The following is a 24,651-nucleotide window of genomic DNA, read 5'->3' on the forward strand; positions in this document are numbered from 1 at the left end:
TTTTTCAACTTAGATTTTCAGTACATTCATTCTGCTGCATTTGAGCTTTTTCTTGTTCATGGTACTTCGGTTGTGACAAATTTTAATGATTGTCTTAATTTTTACTTGACAGCCTTTGGGCAATCATCTAGTAGCCCTTTTGGTTCTCAGTCTGTTTTTGGTCAGAGTAACAATGCAAACAACAACCCTTTCACCCCCAAACCCTTCGGAAGTACAAGCCCGTTTGGTTCACAGACAGGGAGCTCCATATTTGGTGGCACATCAACTGGCGTGTTTGGAGCAACTCAGTCTTCCTCGCCTTTAACCTCCGTGCCGACGTTTGGTGCTTCATCATCACCAGCATTTGGAAGTTCAATGCCTGCCTTTGGTGGTGCTTCTTCAGCACCTGCTTTTGGCAGTTCTTCATCCTCGTTTGGTGGTAAGCAAGTCCGATCCATTTATCCTTTCAGATGAGTCATTATCTTGCATTGTTTCAATTGGGTGTAGTTAGGTTATAGATTGACATGAAACAGTCTATTATTCATTTATTTATTTTTGGTTGTCTTTTTGAGTGATGGGTGGTGATTGTTCTCTGTCTGTGTTTTTTCTGTATATAAATTTCATTATTTGCTAGAATTTCTTCTGGGCGTTCTGCAACTTTTACATGCATTAAATGAATCTACATGCCTGGAATATAAATTATTGATTTGATAGTCCTGGTAATTATGAAGGAAGAATATGGTGGCTTTCCTTCCAGAACGTCCATATGGGACTCCTAGTGTGCGTTCTGTGTGAAATGCTTTGCAGTTCTTGTCTTACAGATACTGATTGGACTGGATGGCTCCTCTTTCCAGTGGTGCATGTACTTAACTAAGGCTATTACTAGTTTGACAGCAACTGAAGCTCATTTCTGTCAGTGGTTGAAGAAGTTACAATGTATCATTTGTTTCTGATTCTTATTGAAATATGGCGGAAAAAAGGTTTAGTCCAGTGTTCTGCCTGAATAAACCATTTCAACAAAGGGTTTTGACCGGTAGGTGTTATTTGTCCATGGCCAATTGGTTATATTATATTGATAATTGATCTCCTAGTATGGGTCTTAGGCGAGCATAAAGGGAAGCTTTTTGGTCTCTTTGATACAGTTGATTTAGCATGGCTGGACTGGAATGGACCCATTTTGGATATCCACTCCAAGTCACAGCCTGCCCGAACCAACTTTTTGGTCAAAAGAAGGTTGGTGGAGATTTGCAAGAGATACGTTGGGTTCATATATGCTCTTCTATTTGGGTAGACTACACAGGATATCATAGTATTTCCAATTTGAGTTTAATTTTATCTTGTAGTATAACACGCTTATATTTTGGGATGAATTTGTTTTCTTATTTATGCATATATAATCTACAATGGAGTTGATTGTATAGAGTTAAGATATTTATTATTATTATTATTATTATTATTATTATTATTATTATTATTATTGTTTTACTGTGTTAGATTAGAGCTTGTGTGATTTCCTCCCTTTTCCCATCTTCTATAGCTTGCTCTCTCTCCAAGTCTTATAATTCCCCTTACCTTTATTGTTTTATTATTTTATGGGCTGTGCATTGTAACCTTGTTTTGGAGTGACCTTAGGCGGATACCACATCAATGACAACTTAACCTTTTCCCAGCTAAATGTGGTTAGCTACGTGGACCCTTGCTCTCAAACCATTTCTATTCGAGGTTCTGCTTGATATAAGGCCTAAGCTATGCATATCATTTCCTTACTACTCAAGTTCTCATAGGGTCATTTTAGGAATGCCTTTGGTTCTTGTAGTTCCTTCTCTCTGGGTTTAGCCACTTCTCCAGATTTGAACATCCAATAGCCTCCAAGAACGTGACCTTGCCACCTCAAACAACTTTTTTGTAGTTCATCATGCATCATAGCTACCGCTTTTTTGGTTCAGGTACTCCTTAGTACTTCCTAGTTTCATGACCCGTTCATTTTGACAACCTTATCTTTGCTACCCTGAGTTTATCTATTTTATGCTTTTCAACTGCTCAACATTACTGCCGGTCTCTTATCATTGTCCTAGAATTCCTTTTCAAGTAATACGTTGATTGTGCACCACTTGGGGTGCATCTTGCTACTTATCCATCTTATTTAATTTCGGTGGAATACCATCTTCTATATGGCATTTATTTATTTATTATTGAGTCCAGTTACTCAAGATAATCTCTTTGCCAAATCTTGATCTCATCAATTTTCACAACCTCACCATGTCATGGAGTAATTAAAGTTACACACCGTATACTGCTTCTTAATTTTACTTATCTTGAGACCTTTTTATTTTGTTACCTCAATTCCTTGTTTTTGTTTTATCTATTGAAACAATATATTTAGAAAAAGATGTACAATGAGGAACCTACTTTTGAATGCCTCTGGTTAAATCATTCATGAGAAGCACCTGAAAAAATAAAAATCTTGCCGAAATGCCCCTACTATCCACCTTGTGGTTGTGGCTTTGACTGACCTTTTGCGATGCTAAAGGCTGCAAGTCAATGTTTCTTGTTCAGGGGGCAGAAACATAATTCTTCCGAGTGTCTCAACCATGTGGTAGATAAATATCCTTTTCATTCTGCTTGCTATGGGAGAGGGACAGTCTCATAATGGTTCTGTTGATGTCTCGCAATATGTTATGGATTTGACCTAAGTGCAATGATCAATTATGTAATGTGTTGATTGATAGAGGCACCTTCACTACTGTCATCTCTAAAGATGTCCAGAAGTTGGGCATGAATTGCATTGGTGAAAACACCAATCTCAATATCATCAATAGGTGTTTGCTCAACTGTTAAGTAAAGGGTGAAAAGGAGCAAGAGCCATCTAGGATTAGGCTAATCCTGAGAAAACTCAGGTTACGGTTATTTTGTGGGTTTTAGTTTCTTTTTTGGTTTAGACTAGCTCTCTCTCCTTCCTGTCTCTATTTGGTGGCTTTACTCATTATGTGAAGCCTCCTTTGTTTTACAGCTCCCTCTGTTCCATTCTTGTTCTCCTTTTTTTGTTTTTGCTTTCTATTTACACTTGCTCTATTGGTGGGTACATCGGTACTGTACAATGTACCACCTTCCTTTTGATTTAAAATATCTGACCATATTGTATCACACAAGCTGATTCACATTGGTATTCAATATTTTTCAAAACATGTTTGTATTGACTGATGTGGAAACCACTTCAACCTGATATTGTTTTGATACAGGTAAGTTACGCTTCCTTTAAATTTGGGAAACAGACACAATGACACAAAATCGACAGCCAGTAAATGTCTTGGAGACTTGTTCTTCTCTTTTATATGAGTCGATAGAAAATTATCTAACAAAAAAAAAGCAATCCTAATCTTCACTATTTCACACAAGGTTTGGGGACCGAAAATGTTCAAATCATGAATCCAAGTAGATTTTTGTGAAGAAGTGATAAGTGAGCAGATCTCCCTCTCTTTTTGTGTTCAAATAAGTGTTTCATTAATTTTTTGGGTTATGTCAGCCATTAGTTAATGCAAAAATGCATTCATATCCTTGCATAAAGTTGGTGTATTACTTAAATGAAGTGTCTGATACTTCAAACATCATTATATATGTATCATAAGCACACAGATGAATTTCTTTTGCGTTTCATGCATATCTTTAGCGTATCTCGTTTGTCTGATACAATAGAGATGTCTCTTAAATTCACTTGTACGGCACTTTTTTTTTTTGGGGTGAACAATATATTTATTATTACATTGAAAAAATAATGTGGGTATACGAATGCCTGTTTATTCCTCCTAGAGAGCAAAACCTGATGTACCCTATTCTTGGTAGGCGATTGTGGCTGTTTGATCAGAAGGCAGAACATTGTGCCTACATGAGTACCTGCGCTTTCAAACATGGCAGCAAAGGCATGAGAGTTCTTGCTAGGGATGTCCCTGAGATCTAGCTCAGTAAGGATAGAAAGCATGATTTTGAGTCTAGGTTGCAACTGAAACTCAGTTTCGAGACTAACTAAGACGAAACCAAGGAGTGAAACTCGTTTTTGTCACTGCTCTTTGGGACTTTGTTGAGAACTTATTCCTTCCGACTTACTCATTCAACATTTCAACCCTTCTGCAGCTTGGATTTGTTTCATTAGAGGTTTAAGATAATGATTTGCTGCCACAATAGGGCAAGTGTACGGCAGCATTCAGTGTAGACTGGCAAACTGAGGTCCAAACCACAAATGCCATTTTGGGTGATGATGTGGATATCGTTGACGAAAGGAGTGTAAAACGGTGAAAATATGCAGCACAATAAGGCCAAAGAAAACCATTTTCTGGGCTTCGAAGCCCAGGTTTTGACTTTCAATTATCCAAGAAAATCCACATTTCAACAAGATTTTGGTAGAAACCAGGCATAAACCTGAAATCTGATAGCTGGAGCCTTGGCGCAAGTTCTTTTCTTTGCCGTGGGTTGACTCACACTGTAGCCTTGGTCCCCATCCAAACTTGGCTGATAAGTTCTTTAAAGGAGGACACTGATGCAATGGGGTCACATGGTTGGACCAGAATGACCCATTTTGGAGATCTTGGTGATAATGCAACTGGTCTAAACCAGCTTTTTGGTCCAAAGGGGTTGTAGAGAACTAGAGGTTTATTGGGATAAAATGTACTCTGTGTAGGTTATGTAAGAGACTGTTTCTGCTTTAAGTTAAAATTAATTTCCTTGTGGAATATGTTTCTATTTTTGGATGATTTTTTTGTTTATCTACACATATCTAATCTATGATGGAGTTGATTGGAATAGGGTTGAGAAATTTACTTTTGTTTGCTGTTCTTCATTCTGGTGCTTTTGGAGGTTGTCTGGTTTTTCCATTGCCTTTGTTCATATTACCTTGTTCTACCCTTTGGTTAGACTCCTACTAGTGCTGTTCCAGCATCAAGGGATACCTTTCCTTATGGAACAACCTAGGGTTACATAAATGATTGGGCTCTGTTGGAGGGTTCCCAGGTAACAGCCAACTAAATGGATCTAAGGCATGGGTACATGAGTTGAATACGAAAAATTTCTCATACTCAGCTTATTTTTCAGTTTTTTTATGTTAATTTGGTTGGGTTAGCCTGTTAGTTCAATTTGGTTTTAATCTTGTTCCAATTTAAATTAAGATTAGAAGTGTCCTTTTGCATTTATTAGTATGTAATTAGGACTTTCTTTCAGCCTCCACATGTGGGAGAGCTGGAGTCCTAGTTTGAATTAGTTTTAAGTTGTAACCATTTGCTAGATACTTCTGAAGCTAGTAGTAGTTAGCTAAGTTTCATGGTTTGTTTAGAGTCTTGTAGGCCTTCTCTATTTCCCAGGCAAGGAGTCATTACTTGTTTGATTTCTCCAGTCCTCATATTTATAGGATTTGTTTTAAGGTTAATGCAGCCCCTACTTAAAGCCCCCATTGTGTATGGATGGTGAATTATTGATTGGTTTTATGAGCTTTTGAAGCTGCTTTTTGATTCCTCTCTGAGATGGTTTCCTTGGAGAGGGACTCTGTTAGTGCTATGTCTGGGACATCTTTCAATAGAGACTTGGTTAGTGCTCTAAAAGCTTGCAGAGCTGGTGTATCTGGAGGTTCAACCTAAACGGCTTTGAAGGCAAGTGATGTTAGAAAGCCCACCCTCCCTGGCCGAACCAGCAATTTGGGCCCTAGAACCAAACCCCTTGGTGCATCAAGTGGGCTGGCCGAATCCTACAAGGGATAGTTTGGTCATTTGCCCACTTATTTTGGTTATTATTTTAGTCCACTAATTTTCTTTATATTTTCTTGAGTCCATATATAATTTTGTTTTTCTAAGTGAGTTTGTATTTAGAGTCCTAGTCAGATGGGATCTGAATTGGAATCAATTTTATAGTAAGACTCCTTTTGGATAATTGCTTGTTATTTTTTGTAAATTTTTTTGTGTGGCGGTTATTTGTGAAGTTGTAAAGGGGATCCTAGTATATAAAGGATTCCTTAGTTGAGTCAATTTTGGTTTCCAACTTTAGGTCTAAGTCTTTCCCCTCCATGTGTAAGGCTATTTAAAGCCCCCACCTCTTGTTAACAAACAAGTTGAAATGGATTAATAAAATTCTGAGTTTGAAGACAAGAAAGGTTGTGATCTTCTTGATAAGGCCAGCAGATTTTAGTGATCTTCTTCAAGTTCAGCCCTTGTTCTTCAGTAAGCATTAATTCAGCAAGTCCAGCAGCAACCTATCATCTACAATTAAGTTACAGCAGCCCCAGCCCCCTTCCCTCCCATTCCAGTGCTCCTCTCTCTTCCCTAGCCCACGACAACCTCCCCCACCCTCCCTCCTCCTGTCACAGACCACCCAGCCCCCTCCCCTACCCTGCAGCATCTCCTAGACCACCCGCCCCCCCCCAATCCCAAACCTTGCAGCAACCCTCCCCAACCCTTCTCTCCCTCAGCCCCTATTTCCCCTTCCTTTCTTGATCTTGTAGTAGTTCTGAAATTTCAGATCAGAACAGAAAAGAAAGAAAGAAAGAAAGAGAGAAGAAAGAAAAGAAGAAATAAAAGAAAAAGAAGAAAAGAAAGAAAGAAAGAGAGGAAAAGAAAGATTAAGAAAGAGAAAATCAAGCCCGAGATCCTTCCAAGAAAACCAAGAAGCCTAACCAGGGTCAACCAAAACCCTATAACAGCCCACATCTTTTTCTAGGGTCAACTGCAGGCTTCCTTGTCCATCCTAGGGTGTATCTTTCAAAACCAACCCATATTGATTTGTTAAAACCCTAACACCATCATTCCAATTTATCCCAACCCATTTAGGCTTTGTTGACTAAGCTTTCTCCATATTTGCCCCCAAACTCTAACCTTCTAAAATTTCACCTTCAGATCCATCCCATCAAAATGTCTTAAAATCCTAAATTCCCAAATTATTTTTTGGTACAAAAATTCGCAATTATTATCTCATTTTGGTTTGGATAAGACCTGAATTTCCAAATCTTTGTTCTTTATTTGCTGGTTCATGAAGGAGAGAATCCTGGAGTAACGCTAATTGGAGGGAGATATTTGCACTTCTCAATACCTAAAATCTAGGTTATATCAGCCCGCCTCCATTAAAGACCTGCACTTCATCTTTCCTAAGTTGCTGTTTACTAGAAACACCAAACCTAATCTGTCCAGTTTTGATCACCCACATCCCACCATCAGATTTGGCTGATAGTTGGAGGAAATTGTCAGTGCCTTAACCCTAGCATTCGATCCAAGTCAGGTTTCTGTTTAATGTCCCCTAGTCCCTTTGACATTAGTCCCCAAAACTGTCTCAACTAACCCTGAAATAGGAGACTTCACAATTGGCTGAAATTCACATCAATGTTTCATTTAGGACTGCAGATCATTCCCTCAAAGCCCTCTCCCCTGATCCCCCATCTGCCCCTTGGAGACCCTACACAACCCCTTCTACTTGATAACCCAATTTTTTTTTTTTTTTTTGGGGGGGGGGGTTGTGTGAGGTGGGTGGGTTCTGGTTTTACCAAGTTCCTGGCAGCATTGGGCCTTGGTTGAATCCCCTAATCCAAGGCTACATCACTAATTCATTCTCTCTTTCTTGCTTTTCTGCTTGTTACTCCTTCTGTGCATCTATATCTTTCAGTTCTCTATGGTAATTCTGTTCTGACATGACTTTGGGTCCGGCAAAAAGTGACATCTTTCTTTAACAGTTTCTCGTTGGTTAAATTCAAACCCTTGGATGTAAATCCTACCCTCTTGGTAGTCCTAAAAGAGGGTTATGCACCGAAAATTATTCAAGAGGTTCACACTTGAATGCAAACAAACTTCTGAATTTTAGTGAGGAAGAGTTTCATATTTATTTTTGTTTTCGATCTCTGATGATTTGCCTGTTGGTTGGGTTCGAGAAGTGTTTTCTTTTGCGTGTTTAGCCTAAGTTCCAAGTCGTTTGGGTTCTTGGTGCTTGAATTCTTTTGATTGAACCGGGTTTGTTCTCTGCCTGTCTATTCTGCTGGGACTCAGGAGGTTGAAGTCCACCTCTAATAAGACCCTGGTCTTCCTCTCAACTGATTCACTCAATGCACGATAGTATGCAGCAAGCATTCATGACAGAGAATATAATAGAGAGAGGAATTGCTTCATTCGTTCATCATCAGGAAACATCACAGAATCATAAGTAAACTCTCTTTCCGTTGCAGCATTTGTCCAATACATCAAAACCCCACATGCAGACCACTGCACTCTATCTCCCTACTTGCAGCCTGAGAGCTGAGCTCTCCACAGCAAGCCACACTTGCTCACCCTTACTCATTTGTTGCCTAAGCCCTCTCCCTTACTCTCCTTCCCAATGTACTAGTGGCAATCCTAACTAATTCTCCTTTCCACTTAGGCCACAATCTCTGGCAAGCCCCAGCCCTGCAGTTGTGTGCGGGGGTATGGTTGCTCCTCAGTGATAGTTATCCACTGGTATTCTTAGTTGATTCTGTCCGGCAACAAACCCAGCTGGGATTGATCCCCTTCTGCCCCTCCATTTTTTTGTGGATGTATTACCTTAGACATCAGTTGCTTATCGACCTCACATAGTTTTATTGAACCATTTTTCCGATAATTACAAGAAACCCTAGTGATTCTGAGTTAGTTTGTTTTCCCTCATTTCTATTTTAATTTCCAGAGAACTCCGCTGCTTCTAAGTTGTACCTCATGTATGCCCTATTCATTTGTTACTTGCAGATTAGGTGTTGCATTATTTTGTAAATTACAGTTGCAACTACAATTGTTATTTGAGCTGTTAATTTTTTCTTTGGGTTCATAGCATCCCATAAAAGGGTTTTCAAATCCTGGAATCCCTCAACTCTTTTCACTCACTCGGTGTTTGTCATTATCACTAGTATGTCAAATTGCCAATATATTACAGTAACCTGGTTTTGAGCTAGAAAGGGGAAATGGAGCCACTGAATCAGCTACTGGTCTGTGAAGGAATTGATACCGAAGGTTCTTGTGATTTGTGTACCCGAAGGACATGGAGGGAGTTAGCATATTTCTCGTACTTATCCCCATTTTAACTAAGACATAAGTTCTAACTTCTGAATTTTTTATGATGATTCGCATTATCAAATGTTATATTCTTTATTACTAAGGAATTCAAGAAACTTACTTTTTGGCTGAGTTCATGGTAGGAAGTTTTATTAAAAAAAGCATAGATTGCTATCCTGCCATTTTAATAGTAGTTCCTTTTATTTACTTATTATTTATTATAATTATTTCTTTTGTGTTCTGCATCTGATTTGGATTTACTTGTTCTCTCCCAAGTCATTTCCCTCCAACTCTCCCCGGCCAACCCCAAGACAACAATAGAAGGGAAGGGTTAGTGGGGTTGGGGGGGGGGGAGGTGGGGGAGTAAACAAATAAGGGACCTGGGTAGGAGAAGGCTGCACTGGTGAGAAGAAGAAATAATAGATAGAGGAAGGGGTGGCTGGAGAGGAGGATGCATTGAGTGAAGCATACCTTGTCACACTGCCTTCTCTGTTGCTAAAGGAGCATTGGTAGATATGTTGTCTTTTTTTCTTTTCCCAAGTTAAAATGGCAGCTTGGCGCAACAGACTTTGATTTTTTTTGGACTTGTTACTCTTTGGTTGAGGTTAAATATGAAATCCAATCTTATAGATATCTCCTTGTCTTCCTTCGTTGTGTCTTATGAGTAAAATATTCAGATTTGACACTAAGTGATCTTATGATATAATGTACAGAGGATCTACCACCCAAAGTACGTACCTTAATTTAAAACTAAAATTTTCTCTCTTGTATGATATCGTAGACTTATTATCTGATAGCTAATTTATGAAGCGCTAATGCAACGCTATTTTGGAATTCGTTTAAAGGAATGTAATTTATAAATTACATTAATCTTTGATCCTAATTGTTTTGCATTTAATTTTACTTGACCCATCATGTATTTGGAAATATATAAAAAGAATCTGTAAACATCTGAGTTCCTGGACCTGCATATTCGAGTTTTTTGATCGTGACAGACCCGGCTGTTTGTTCTTATTTGTCCCCTATGCTTAAGTCTTACTGGTGTTCATTTTATGAAACTCGTAGGACCACGGTCTTGCTGATTAGCTAGTTGGGACATTTCTATTTGTTTCTATTATTAATCAAATTATGATGTTCTCATGCAGATTTTTGATTTGCTATCTTGATAGACTACTCCCTTTTTCTTTTCCACAGGATCTTCTGTCTTTGGGCAGAAGCCTGCTTTTGGAGGCTTTGGATCGACTCCTCAGACAAGTCCATTCGGAAGCACATTTCAGCAAACTCAACCAGCATTTGGAAGCAATATGTTTGGTTCAACACCATTTGGTGCATCAAGTCAGTCTGCATTTGGTAGTTCTAGCACACCAGCTTTTGGTGCAGCAAGTACATCTGCCTTTGGTGCTACCAGCAGTCCAGCATTTGGTGCCACCAGTAGTAATCCTGCTTTTGGATCTACGACAGCTCCAACATTTGGTAGCACAGGGACAGCCTTTGGTGTGTCCAGTTCACCAGCATTTGGTTCTGGGGGAGCGTTTGGGGCTTCAACCACCCCTGTTTTTGGTGCTTCTAGTGGTCCTGCATTTGGTGCTTCTAGTACGTCTGCTTTTGGTTCTTCAAGTGCTCCGTCCTTCAATTTTGGTTCATCTCCAGCATTTGGTCAATCAAATCCTGCATTCAGCAGCAGCCCATTTGGAAGTACGCCATCTCCTTTTGGAGCACAGAGTTCTGCTTTTGGTTAGTAAGCTATTGTTTTATAGTTTGAATATTGAGGATGCTTGGTTTGGTATGTTTACTGTACATGCAGTTCTAGGAACCATGCTAATTAGTATTCATGTTTGATTTTGCATCCCACTTCATATACCTTGCTTTAATTTATCTCTTTGCATATCTTCTTAATTCATGCAGGATCCCAGGCTACAACACCAACGTTTGCAAGCTCAGGCTTTGGCCAGTCAAACTTTGGTGGCCAACGTGGGGGTAGTAGACTCGCATCTTATGCACCTACACCTGAGGTGGATGGTGGTGGTACGCAGCCTGCAGGAAAGCTGGAGTCAATATCAGCAATGCCTGTTTATAAAGATAAGAGCCATGAAGAACTGAGGTGGGAGGACTATCAGTTGGGTGATAAAGGTATGAGTTTTTGTCAATCAGTTATATGCAGGATATTTCACTTTATTTCTTTTTTTTTTTAAAATTTAAATTTTAACTAATTTTCGATTTTTATGCATATAATTCTAATTGTCAGGTGGTCCTAACCCTTCCGGTCAATCTAGTGGAGGGATTGGTTTTGCTCCACCTGCTACACAGTCAAACCCTTTTGCACCATCGCCTGCATTTGGTCAGTCATCTACCAATCCTTTTTCCACACCAACATCTTCTAACCCATTCGCCCCGAAAACTCCTGCATTTGGTTCATCGGGTTTTGGAACCTCATCTACTCCAGCATTTGGCTCATCTCCCTTTGGCTCATCATCATCTAACCCGTTTGGTTCAACTTCATCTTCCACCCCATCTATATTTGGAGCATCATCCACCCCTGCATTTGGAGCCAGTACATCTCCATCTATTTTTGGTGGATCAACAACATCTGCATTTGGATCTTCTCCGTCAATCTTTGGTTCTGCTTCTGCTCCTGGAACGACTTCAACATTTGGTTCTGGTTTAAATTTTGGTAACACCCAATCAACCCCATTCCAGTCTACTACGCCTTCAAGTGTGCAAACAGGTCCTGCTTTTGGACAGACTGCTTCAGCCTTTGGGCAGAATACTGCCTCCTCCTTTGGTACGTCGAGCATATTCAACAAACCATCAACTGGATTTGGAGGAAACTTGTTCTCAGCTACTCCATCACTGCTGAATCCAAGCAATCCAGTAGGTTATGGGCAAACAACTGTAAGCACTCATCTGATTAATTGTAATTGCATCTTTTTCCTTTTCCCCCCTTTGTTGGCAATCTTGCGATCAGGTTTGGGTTCTAGATGACTGTGTTGGAATTTGGGAAGATCTTGGCTTGAACTCTGAGCCAATACTTTTGAGTTCAGGATGTAAGTTTTCCTGAATGAGCCTAGTAGAAGCTGCATAGGCATAGTATTGGGAAAAAATTTAAAGAATGATCCATAGGATATCCATTGATCTTGTATTGGACAAATATGTTGTCAATAGAATTAGTGCTTGTGCACCCCAATTAGGAATCTAGGATTCCATGAGAGTAGTGAGTGACAATATGGGAAACAAATGGATGTATTAAATTGCAATGTTTTAGTCAAGTAGAAGAGATTATTATGGGATGTTAGAATGGCATAGAGGCTAAGAAGGGTGTACATAGTGAACTTTTTTCTTTCTTTGGAGAGGAAATATTTTTTTTTGGGGTTGGGGGTGGGTTGGACTTGAGTTTTAAATTATATTACCATGTGGAGTATCCATTGTGGACACATACTGATGGAACCCAGGTTATAGGGTTTGGAGAGTTGATATTAAGCCCCAAAATATGGGTTCACTCAGGATCCTCTTTTTATGAACCAGCTAACAAACAAATAATTTCCGGGAAATTTTCTTGGTTATGGAAACCCTCAAGAGGAAGGAAATTTGAGTAGAAATAGGATATGGGAGTGGTTGGGAAATTCATGGTCTTAACAAAATAAAATAGGATTGGAAAAATTAGGGATTTCACTACCCTTGAGATAAGCAAGGTTGGGTGGGATGGAAGATTAAGGTTTCAATGAACTAAGATGGGATAGATTGTTGGAAGGAGTTGGGTTTTAACAAATTTGGAAAGGGGTGGGAGAGTTAAGGTTTTAACAATACCCAACTACCCAAGATGGGAAATTCAGATTTTTACAAAGCCTAGAAGGGAAGGAAGAACTTGAGGACCGAAGTTCACACTCAAGGCTTAGTAGGAATAGGGTAAAGGTGTGGGAAAGCAAAGGAAGGGTTGGGGAAGCTTTTGGTTGATGTTGGGAAGGTTTGGAGGCTTACTTGATGGATCTTGACTTCTTTCTTTGCTTTCTTGATTTTCTTGATTTCTTTCTTTTCTTTTACTTTCTTCTCTTCTGCTGCAAGATCAAGAAAAGGGAAAGAAGAGGGAAAGAGGAGGGGGAATGGATAGGGGAAGGCCTACTGGTGGGAGAGAAGAAGGGGGAGGGGTGGTTTGCTGCTGTCACAAGGGAAAGAGAGGGGTAGGTGTGGGTTGCGCAGGTGTTAGGGAAGGGGCTGGGGTTCACTTACTGATGGTGGAGTGGACTGGTCACTTTAAGATGCTAGGTGCTATCATAAGGCTGCACCAGGAAGGAGGAGTTGAATAAGAAGCTTGATCACACTCAGCCATGGGGATCCCTCTTAGAACCATGACTCCAATTCCTTTAACGCTCAAATTTTATTATTCCAGTCTGATTTTTCATACAATGTGTGGGGGCCTTTATATAGCCTCTTACAAAGAAGGAAGATACTGGGATTTGGACTCTAACTAACGAACTGGACTCTAATTAGGGAATCCAATTTGGATTGGGAATCCCTTTACAACTCAACAACTAACTAACAACTTGGAAGAGGAGTCTTCTCGAGATCACAAAATAACCAAAATAAAATAACAATTGTTTAGAAGGAATCTTACTCTAAATTGATTCCAGCTGGGACTCCCACATAGACAAGGATTCTTTAATAACTTGACCATGACATAATCAATTTAAAAATAAAAAATAGATTCTAACTCTTGACACCACAAGGAAGCTAATTGGACCCACGAGACCACGATGAGGGGTGTGAAAATGACCAAAATACCCCTTAGGTCATTTGGCCATCCCTGGCTGCTGCATGGCCAGGGAGCTGTTTTGTGCCCTAATTTTGGGTTGTCTTTGGCCTAGAGACCCTGGTTGCTTCACATATTGTGGGATGAGTATTTATAGTACATAAATAATTCTAGTAGGATTTTTATGTATGGCTATAAATACTCACCCAACACCCCCACCAAAAAAACACCCAAATCAATTAGGACGGACACAATCCAATTTATTAGTTTGAGTGTTGCTTGTGAGTGTTTGCTGCTGCAACTACTGCTTTTGTTCAATTTGGTCAGAGAAGGTCCAAGATTGGAGAAACTCTTTAGGTTCTAAGGTGCGTCGATCCTAGATCCTTGCTGTGGCTGAATTGGCAGCCATTCGAGCTCCTACAAGGCTCCCCATTCATGTTAGTAGCACTCTATCCCACCACCTCCTCCTAGAGTCTGGATTGTCTACCTACATGGAGAGGAAATTCTCCAACCCACATGGTTGGATTTTATTGATACATGCTCAATCTCAAAGCTAGATCTTCTCTTTTTTAACTTTTAGTATATTTGCTAAAATAGAACTTAACACTATTAATCACCATTACTAGAAAAAAGAAGATCTTGTCTTGAGATTAAACACACCTCAATAATCCATCCATTTGGGTGGAAAATTTCCTAATCCATGTGGGTATAGGATCCGGAGTCTTCCTAATCACCTTACACCCCAACCCATGTTCAATCTCTTCTTTTTCCCTCCGGTGTCAGAGCTTAACCAAACTTCAGCCATAATTCCCCACCATCCCCTTTACCTTCAATTTGCCAGCCAAACCCTGGATCCTCTAAATTTTGATTTGGAACCCTTTTTTCACTCCAAAATTGGGATTCTTGATAACTTAGATTTTTAGCCACCCAGTGATGTAAAGCAAGGAGGGTGAAAGTTCGTTTTTATTGTTGTGAATGACTGGCAGGAATTTCTAGGGTTTCTAGGGCTTGTGGCAATGGGAGAATTAGGTTTTGTGTCTTGTGGCAATTGGAGAATCAGGGTTGAGCCTTGCAGCTAGGGTTTACGTTGTTTGAATGGGTCTAAGAATGAATAGGATTGAAGTTAAATTGCTGTCCTAGGGTTTCTTTCTTGAATCTTGCTTTCTTCTCTTTTAATCTTGAACTTTCTTGATTTTCGTTTTAGTGTTTATGGTTTGCACAAGGTGTATACTCTAGGGTTGGAAAGAGTGGTGTTCTTGGGTTTATTCCTACTGTAATTTAGGGCATAGAATTAAGGGATAGCAAGGTCTTAGGCGTTTCAGGTTTAGAACTTTCCAGAATTCTGCCGCTGGTAAGGAAGGAGAGGGGAGAGCTGTGGGGGGCCTTAGGGTTTGGGTTTGGGGTTGGGAATGGTTGTTTCTTGAAGGAGAAAGGGAATGTGAGCTGCTGCTGCTTTTTGTGATCAAGAACTGATCAAAAATCAAAATTGTATACAAATCTGTAGCGCCTTGTAAATTGATACAGATGGCTGTTATGGATTCAAAGACTAAAGAGGAAAGGCCTAACCAAATCCTTAACCCATATTTTAGGTATTGAAGTGGCCTATTACAAAGAAATTCCTATGGATCAGTGATGTAGATCCAGCTCCTAATTAGAGCCTCGGACATGTATACAAATCTGTAGCGCCTTGTAAACTGATACAGATGGCTGTTATGGATTCAAAGACTAAAGAGGAAAGGCCTAACCAAATCCTTAACCCATATTTTAGGTATTGAAGTGGCCTATTACAAAGAAATTCCTATGGCTCAGTGATGTAGATCCAGCTCCTAATTAGAGCCTCGGACATGTATACAAATCTGTAGCGCCTTGTAAACTGATACAGATGGCTGTTATGGATTCAAAGACTAAAGAGGAAAGGCCTAACCAAATCCTTAACCCATATTTTAGGTATTGAAGTGGCCTATTACAAAGAAATTCCTATGGATCGGTGATGTAGATCCAGCTTCTAATTAGAGCCTTGGACATGCTGTGCCCTTAGAACCCCAGGTGAAGCCCCTAGAGCTGCTGCCCAGCTGCACTTGGAGACATTTATTGTTTCTTTATGATGGATTTTTACCCGTGGTGTTAGTGATTTTAGTGGCAGTTTAGTAATTCTGCTCAACTTTAAGTCAAGCGCAGAGTTCATGCAGGTAATTAGTAGTGGTTTTTTTCTTTTCTTTTCCCGTTTCGTTTTCAGTTTTGAATTCATATAGTGCAGTTGACAATTCGGTGGCTTAATCAGTACAAGGATAGGCTAGCCATCCTAGCTTAAGCCTGTTTATGAGTCCTGATTTCACTAAGAATTCATAAGGTTAGGCTATAAATAGCCTCCCACTCGATGGAATATAGTTGATTAACAAAGTTACTTTTTCTTAAGCTACAGTGCTTGTGTTCAGTGTTATCATTGGTGCCTAGGCAGTTTTTTTGGCCCTAAGAAGTTGACATGTAAAATATTGGCTGCTTTATCACCTAGGCGGTGCCGCTTTGTTGACTTGTGCGCCTTATTGCTGCCTTGGCGCAAGTACCTAGACTTTTATATTCTGGGATTTTTTTAAATCATCAAATTTTATTCTATAAAACCATATACAAATTCAGATTCGGAAATCATTAGATGGAGAATTACTCGAAATAATGCGATACAATTGATTTATCAGTTTGGTAAAAAAAGAGGACAAATTGAGTTCCGATTAAGATTTGAGAATTATTCGTTTACCTAAAAAAAGCTGGAAAAAGAAGATCAGATATTTCGGGGGCAGCAATTGTATATATTACAGACCACATTATGCATATTTATAATTTTATATAGTTCATGATCATATCTTATAATGTTATTATATTATGTAATTGTAATAGTATTTTTGTATTATGATGAGATGAACTTAATCACTTATGTTTGTTCTTTTCTTTAATGATAATCTTGCATAGTTATGATTATTTAATATTTGTTTAGCTTATAGTAAAACTATATAAGTTTTTGATATGCTATTTGTGCCACATAAGCGTTGTATTAAAGAAAATGTATATAAAATCCCTTGGTCGCCAAGGTGCTTAAGCAGTGCCCCAACTGCTTTCATCGCCTTGCCGCCTTGGTAACCTTGCTTTCTGTGTGACTATGCTATTGCATTGCTGTTTATGTTCACCTTGGTAAAGGTAACTCCGAGAATGGAGTAAACATAGGTTTTCTCTGTGAGAATGAGCCAGATCCTTGTTCTGGATGCGTTGAGAGCCTTAACGATGACATTTCATTCAATCCTTAGCTTTATGAAGCTCCCTATCCAGGTTTTGGCAGCCCACACTCTTTCCCACTTTCCTATAACTTTAAACCTTTTTTTTTTCTTTCAAATTTTCTTGAATTTGGATTTCCCAAGACCCCCAAATTTCAGTGTTGGATCTACACTGAAGTACCCATTACTCCATTAGATCTGTCCAATCTTTAGGCACATACCCCCTCGGCCACCCTAGTGATCTTAGATCCCAGTTTAACCCGATTCTAACCAGCCAATTTTAAGATACTGATAATGTTGAAACTCCGTGCTCTCTAAAACCCAAAAACAAGAAACTTCATATCTCTCAATTTAGTCATCCAAAGCCAACCAAACTTGAAGGACCGTATCCCTAATCCCTATATCATAACCTACATTCGCCCCAAGATTCTGACACCTAGTTGTTTTTCATCTACATCATTTATAGATATCTCACTTTCACCCCATTTTGAAATGTCCCTTTTGCCTTAAAACCTAGTCTAATTCTTTTGAAACCAGACCTGACCATCCCATTTGAGTGCACAGTAGCAAAATCATCCCTTTATAGCCCAAACCACTACCCTCCCCATAAGCCCATAACAAAACCTACCTAGACTACCTATCTTGGAAGAACTGGTTCCTAGTTGGTCATCTATCAATTTAAGACTCCACCAGGTTCCTAGTTGGTCGTCTATCAATTTAGGACTCCACCAATCAGAGGCCCAACTCCAATCCAAGGCTTATTTTTAATAATATAAGACATTTCGGTGACTTAAATTCAGTGTATATCTTTTTGCTTCCAGGAGGCCCAACTCCAATCCAAGGCTTATTTCTGATAACATAAGACATTTTGGTGACTTAAATTCAGCATATATCTTTTTGCTTCCAGAAAACCATTGAGGTTCCGTGGTTAAAGTGATCCCTGATTACTGCAGGCAGGTTCTCATGAAATATCTACTCAAATCCAATATTCTCATTAGCAATCAACTGAATTAAAATCGGTTTCTTGGTGGCTTGATTTGTAGATTGCAATATCAGCTGATGAAATCTGAGATGTCCATTACATGAGCCCAGAGACTAGTCTTCCAATAGAAAAAGCCACCAAGCACACTGCCATAGTTGTGATGCCTTTCTTGGTGACCCAAGGTGTTGGCAAGGGGCTGAAAAGCAAGGTTAAACCAGCAAGGCGCTTGGATGCCTAACACCTTGTGATGTGAATCCTATTCTGGGGTCAGGGTTTCTAAGAGGATTTCCCTAGAATTTAGGATTCGCCCAGAGTCGTCCAGCAAATAATGGTTGGAATGCTTGTGGATCTCTAGAATTTAATGGTTAGGAATTAACTAATGTTGATATGGGTTGGGCACTTGGGCTTAGCGTTTTATCCAAATCTCTATGGGATGATTTTTGAGATATCCAAAAATCACCCTTGGATTGATTTTGAAGAAGAATGAGATAATTTGGATGATTGGTAAGGGTTTTGAGTAGATTGAGGTGATGATTTCAAAGATGGGAAAATTTAGTGTTTTGGGAAATGGATGTCGGGCAATTTCCCTTGGATCTTTTCCTTTCTTTCTTATCTTTTTTTCTTCTTCTCTTTTATTATTTTTTCTTTTTTGTTTTCCCTTCTTGCTGTTTTCAGATTCTGCCGCAAATCAGAGGGGTGGGTGGAAGGGGTGCGATAGGTAGAAGTTGGGAATGGGGGGCCCACAGGTTAGGGGAGAGGTGGGAAAGTGGCTGGGAGGTGTTGCAGGGGGTAGGGGAGTCGTAGAGGTGGGGGAAGGCTGCTGTGGTAGCATGAGGGAGTGGGGTAAAGTGGTGCGCAGAACAGGGGAGGGGTTAGGATTATATAGTAGGGAAGAGGCGGAGGGGCTGGAAGGTCTAAAGGGGTTGGGGGAGGTTGCTGCCAGGTCAAGACAGCAAGGGGAAGGGGAGGGGAAAGGCTGCGATGGAGGGGGAGGTAATGCCTAGGGTTTGCGATGGGGTCGGGAGGTAAGGGAAGGGGATGGGGGTGCTGTACTTGATTAAGGCTGCTGTTGCTGTCAATGGCTGCTGGAATTTGTTGAAGAAGACTGCTAGATAGGTTGCTGATTATTGAAGAAGAATGCTTTCTGAAAATCCACTATGGCCCCCTCAAATAGGAACCGTGGTCCTCCAAACTTAATTTTCTTATTCACATAATCAGACTTAACTTATAATGAAATAGTAGGCTCTTGTTAAATAGCCTACTAAAAGACCTTAACTCTGGGTGGGATTCCCTTGTAGATTAGGATCCCACCACATTAATCACAACCATTGAATAAAAAATCAAAAGATCTAAGGGTCTCTAATAGATACATGTTGAGATAAAAGTTTAAATAACTTAAAAACTCTAATCTAAGGAGATTCACTTGTTAAAGAACTCCTGAGGACATTCAACTACTAACTCAACTACTAACTCAACCACTAACTCAACCACTAACTCAAATTAAGACTTTTTAACCAAATTGGACTCTAGCATTAAATCTGAATTTCTGGAATTAATTCCAGCAACCAATGCTCAAAATACCCCTCCTTGAGGCTTCGGCCAACCTAGAGATGCTTCTTAGGGGCATCTTGTGGGCCTCACTTAGGGTTTAGGCCAACGGGCAATTTCGTGTTCACAGCAACTTGGCAACTATACTTACTGCATTGTTGTTGATTGTAGGCTACCATGAATAAAATGAGCTTATCTTCAAAAATTTTTGTATCCTTGCTTTCCTCTCCTCTCTCCTCTTTCTTTTTTCTTTTTAGTATAATTATGAAGTTAATCTATAGCTTTCTCTTTCTACTCTTTTTTCAGCCAGTTCAACCTGCGCAAACATCTGTTCCCTTTTTTGGAAACTTTGGACAAACACAACCAGGTACTTGCAAATCCTATTTCTTCTTTCTGGTTTTCAGCTGCTCAATTTTGTGTCACTTAACAGTTTTTCTTTCTATTTCAGGAGCTCCAAGTGGGTTTGGTGGTGGTTCAAGTGTCTATGGCCAGGGGACTTTTGGACTGCCGTATGTTTCATCTACCTGTTTGTCCTCTGTTCTCTTCCCCCTTTTGCACCCCCCCACCAAAAAAAAAAAGCAGCAGCAAGGAAGGAAAATAGTAGGACTTATTTCTGTTTTCTTATACGCAGTAGTGATGGTTCTTGCCATAACTGATTAGACCAGTTGGAATGTGTTTTCAAGTTTCAACATTTTTCCTAATCTGCGCTGTAACATTTGCTATTGTGGCTTGATGGAAGTTGCATGTATGGACATCCTGGTTGGAGTTACATCTTATGTTATTTTTTCAGAATATGTTCTTGGGCAAGGCTTTTGTACATTTTAATCCTCCGTAGGCCCCACAGTGGCAGAAACCTTTTGCATTACTCTTCATCTTATTGGCTTCTTGCAAATTAAGTGAAGATGTTCTTTCCATAGTTTTGGTCAATTTTTCTTGGTCATATTCAATATGGAAAGCACAAAGCACTTTTTTTTTGCAAATGCAATGATTTTTATTTTGCTGAATTGGATTATGTTCACTTATTTATTTAATTAATGTTCAATTTTTTTCTTTCTTTCACTTATGATTCTCACTGGTTGAAATTTGTATGTTCCACAGGTCTGCCACTCAAGGATCTATGGGCATGCAACCAGTTACTGTGTCAAATCCTTTTGGAACTCTTCCTGCAATGCCTCAGATGTCAATCGGTCGCACTGGATCTGCGTCGTCAATTCAGTATGGAATTTCTAGTATGCCGGTAAGGCTTTATTTGGTTGAACTTGGTCTGTTTATAACATAAGCTTGTTTTGGTTGCATCATCGACATTTGTTTTACTCTTTGGAGGTCTCTGTGTACTTGTATAGAGAGACCTTCCCTTGTGTTCTGTTATGAAATAGTGAAGAGCTACATGCATGCGTCGTTTCATCTCTAATGACTTGTGCTTAAATACAGAACTGACATTGTTGACATATAGGTCATGGACATGCCTGCTCCAGTAAGAGTTTCCTCCTTGTTAACTTCACGACACTCATCTCAAAGAAGGATGAGGTTACCTGTAAGGAAATATCATCCTAAAAATGATGGTCCAAAGGTGAGGATGATTCTTTTGCTAAAAACCACTGAAAGTTGTCTTTTATATTTGTATACAATTGTAGGGTCTGACTTGGGACTAACACAGTTTTTCATCCCTTTTGAGAGGTTCCTTTAAACTTGTGAAGATGATTAATCTCCTTATTCCCATGCAGGTCCCCTTTTTTAGTGATGATGAAGAAGCACCTAGCACCCCAAAAGCAGATGCTCTTTTCATCCCAAGGGAGAACCCGAGGGCACTGGTTATTCGCCCCACAGAACAATGGTTCTCAAAAGCTAGTTCAGACAAATTGTCTTTGCTGAAGGATACTTCTAATCACGCTCAGGAAAATGGTTAGTATTTATTGCATGTCTGCATCCAAAATGATATCTTTTGATACATATTGCAGGTGCACAAGTATGATTAGCTCATTGAATTAAATTAAGGGTGGGTTATAGAATTGGTAAATTGAGAGGAAATGAAACTGCATTTTTTGAAGATTCAATTTGGTTCCTTGAAGTGCAAGTCTTATCATTAATTGCTGGTAGGTTTGACTTATGTTTTTAATTCTCTTCAGTGTTCAAGGTTCTCAAAGTAATGTAGAAGCAAAATTCGCAATTATAACCAGAACCTTCTAGGAATGGACCCCTTGGAGGGGGGGTGTGTGTGCTGAGTAAAAACATTGAGAGATATGCATTCATAACCAAAATGGCCTTAGTTTCTTAGTAAATAACCTTGGCATTTTTTCTATGCGTTTTTGGCCTTCGAATCCATTGGTGGGCCCAAAATATGGGTATTCAAGTTGAGTATGATATACAGCTTATGTACTTGGCTTACTTTAAGTTGTTTTGGTTTAGGTCAATTAAACTGGTTGTATGTGGTTCAATTTAAGTTAGCATGGTGATAATGCATGACTAATTAATAGAACATCTAGGACATTATTTTGACTTTATTTTAGTTCATATGAGTTACCTATTAGGTTAAGGATTACATTAGGCCTTTCTGTTTTAGAGTAGTTCGCTATTTTTCCCTATTAGGTTCTATTATTGAACACAAATTTGATTATCAAAATTTCTAATCGCAAGCTTGGCAGCTGCCTGCCTTCCTCTGTGAGAGAGTGTATTCTGGGTTTTGAAGTCCAGATTACTGAGCTCAAGTAATGGTTCCTTGATGTTGAAAGGGCAAGTGTTAGCTTCTTAGTGTTTCGAGTTAAAGTTGATGCTTGTTCCTTGATGTTTAAAGACCAAGATATCTGTTGGTGTTCCAAGCTCCTATTTTGGCTGTGGAATCAGCCTGTGTTTGAAGTTATTGTGGATTGAAGCTGCACTTGGTTAAAGGTTTGCAACTATAGTGTGTTAAATTTGAAATTTGTACTTTCTGCCTCCTAATCTTCTAGTAGAAAATAATCAAATTGTTTTTTTACAGAGATGTTGCCCAATGCAATCCTACTATCAGATCTTCATCCCTCATCCCCATTTGGACTGTATCATATCTTCTTCATACCCTTTTAACAGTACAATTCGATTTTGGTTACAATCTGATCAGCTGGTTTCCTAAAATTACCTTTTTGCTGGTTAGTGCTATTCATAATGGGAATCCTTTATAACTCTAGATTTAACAACCTGATTCAATCGTTACTTTTGGCAAATATTGCTGTAGCCACAGAGGTGGTCTAGCCTCAATTGAATGAGGACCAGTTCTTTCAAGATCTTCGGTGAATCAACTCAAAACTAGATTTTGAATCAGGCTGCACAGAGGCATTTTTGGGAGTTTCTAATGGTTGGATTTTACTAAAACTTTCAGGGATTGGGATGCAGGTCTTATAGAAGATGTATCAAAATTGGCTAAATTCGATGGCTGGTTTGAGAATCCTAAATTGGGTAGGAGTTTGAATCTTAGTAGGTCTTCTATAGTTAATGGGTTTAGAGGACTTGAATGGAGCTGTAACTCGGGAGGATGTGGACGGGAAAAATTGCTGTGTGTGTGAGTCAATTCCAAAAGTCAAATTGGCGTAGATTTGACTTGGAAATTTTGGTGTCTAGAGCCTGTTTGGTTGGATGAATCCATGGATTTCAAATCCATGGATTCATGAATCAGATTTTTAAAACCGTTTGGTTGGAAAACATCCATGGATTCATTTCAAGTTTTTGCCTAAAAATTAGATTTTGTGGATTCCGGGAAATTGGGTGAAATCACTCGATTCCACCTCTAGTAGAAAAAGACGTGAATCTGCAGTTCCATTGTTCTGTCAAGGTTACGATGACTCTATAGATTTGAAATCTTTGAATTTGAAATCCGATTCCATTTCAAATCTGTGGAATCATCCAACCAAACAGGCCAACCAACATTTGTGAATCCGAAAATTCTAGAAAAATAACATAAAAAAGGTGAGATGGAAGGGGGATGATATATGCTGGCTGCCACTTACATGGATGTAGGGGCCTTGTTTAGTGCTGTGGACATGGTGGACTCATCAGAATCTAGGCTGAATCCACAATTATTTAGGAATATTAGCTTGACTTCACTAGAGACCCTCTCACTTGAGCAGGTGGAGATACCTTACCATTGTGGAGCATGCTATTCTCTGAGAAGTGAGAACAACTAACAGATTGGTTGTAATAGCTAACTTCATTAATAATCTGAACTATGGACTGTTACATGTGCAGGAGCTTATTTATAGCCTTGCAATTGTATTCCTAGTTGTACTCAAACAGACAGCTAAATTGAGATTTAACTCTAATGAGTACTAGCCTAATAAGGACTATTAATTAATGTGTACCTGGTCCCTAATAAAGTCTAATTAATTAATGTGTATCAGGTCCGTCTATTTAATTCATGTGTATTAGGTTCCTGATAAGGTCTCTTTGATTAATGTGTATCAGGTCCTTGAAGATCTATTTAATTAATGCATTTCACTCTAAATGGACCTGACTTAATTTGAACCAGATAAATAACCTATTTTCATACTTGGCTTAAACATAAACTAATGGACACATAGAATAGGTGCATGACCTCATAAGCACAAAAAACGAAGACCTGAACCCCCTATCTATCAATCCTAGGTTGCTTTCAAAGACCAATCGGTGTTAAACCTTCATCAAGATGAAGGAGGGCTAGTTCTTCCAAGATCCTTTAAGAGAACCAACTCAAATGGGACTACGGAAGGGTTGATATGAGTATGCTTTGGTTATGGTTTAGGGTTGTGCTTCTGGTGGGGTTTTGGCTAGGTTGGTCTTAATTGATTTGGGAATCTAATGATGAAAGTTTGGTTTAGTTTTTGTGAAAGGGGAAAAAGTTCCTCTTTTGGGGGGTTGGGGGGGGGGGGAAGGGTTTCAAGGTGAACTCATTGAGTTATTTGAGGATTTAAGGTTTTCAATTTGCGCTACAACTTGGAACAAACCTAGGTTCTAATGCCTAGGAATTGCTCACCAAGTTCCGTTGACTTTCAATGGTTGAATTCTTTAATGTTGGAATTTGAAATTCTAGGGTTTGGAATTACATCTTGATGTTTCTGGTGTTTGGCTGGGCAGAATGGTATAAAACTTGGAGGAAAAGCAGCTGATGATACA

At 39.3% G+C, this 24,651-nt stretch overlaps 1 protein-coding gene across 4 annotated transcripts in view; it reads left to right on the forward strand.

The window, feature by feature from the left end:
• LOC149008657 (Nucleoporin autopeptidase) overlaps positions 1–24,651 on the forward strand; it is a 40,661-nt gene that overhangs the window by 1,428 nt on the left and 14,582 nt on the right. For all 4 annotated transcript variants that reach the window (XM_089165356.1, XM_089165357.1, XM_089165354.1 and 1 more), the window contains exons 3-11: positions 113–418; positions 10,191–10,730; positions 10,902–11,126; positions 11,242–11,888; positions 19,840–19,900; positions 19,982–20,042; positions 20,632–20,770; positions 20,987–21,103; positions 21,258–21,435. In XM_089165356.1, coding sequence (XP_089021482.1) covers positions 113–418; positions 10,191–10,730; positions 10,902–11,126; positions 11,242–11,888; positions 19,840–19,900; positions 19,982–20,042; positions 20,632–20,770; positions 20,987–21,103; positions 21,258–21,435 — 2,274 coding nt within the window. The remainder of the gene's footprint in view (positions 1–112; positions 419–10,190; positions 10,731–10,901; positions 11,127–11,241; positions 11,889–19,839; positions 19,901–19,981; positions 20,043–20,631; positions 20,771–20,986; positions 21,104–21,257; positions 21,436–24,651) is intronic.

This window comes from Hakea prostrata, chromosome 8 (genome assembly GCF_041222555.1).
Source record: "Hakea prostrata isolate BN-2017 chromosome 8, UWA_Hpros_2, whole genome shotgun sequence".
Classification (NCBI taxonomy): Eukaryota; Viridiplantae; Streptophyta; class Magnoliopsida; order Proteales; family Proteaceae; genus Hakea; species Hakea prostrata.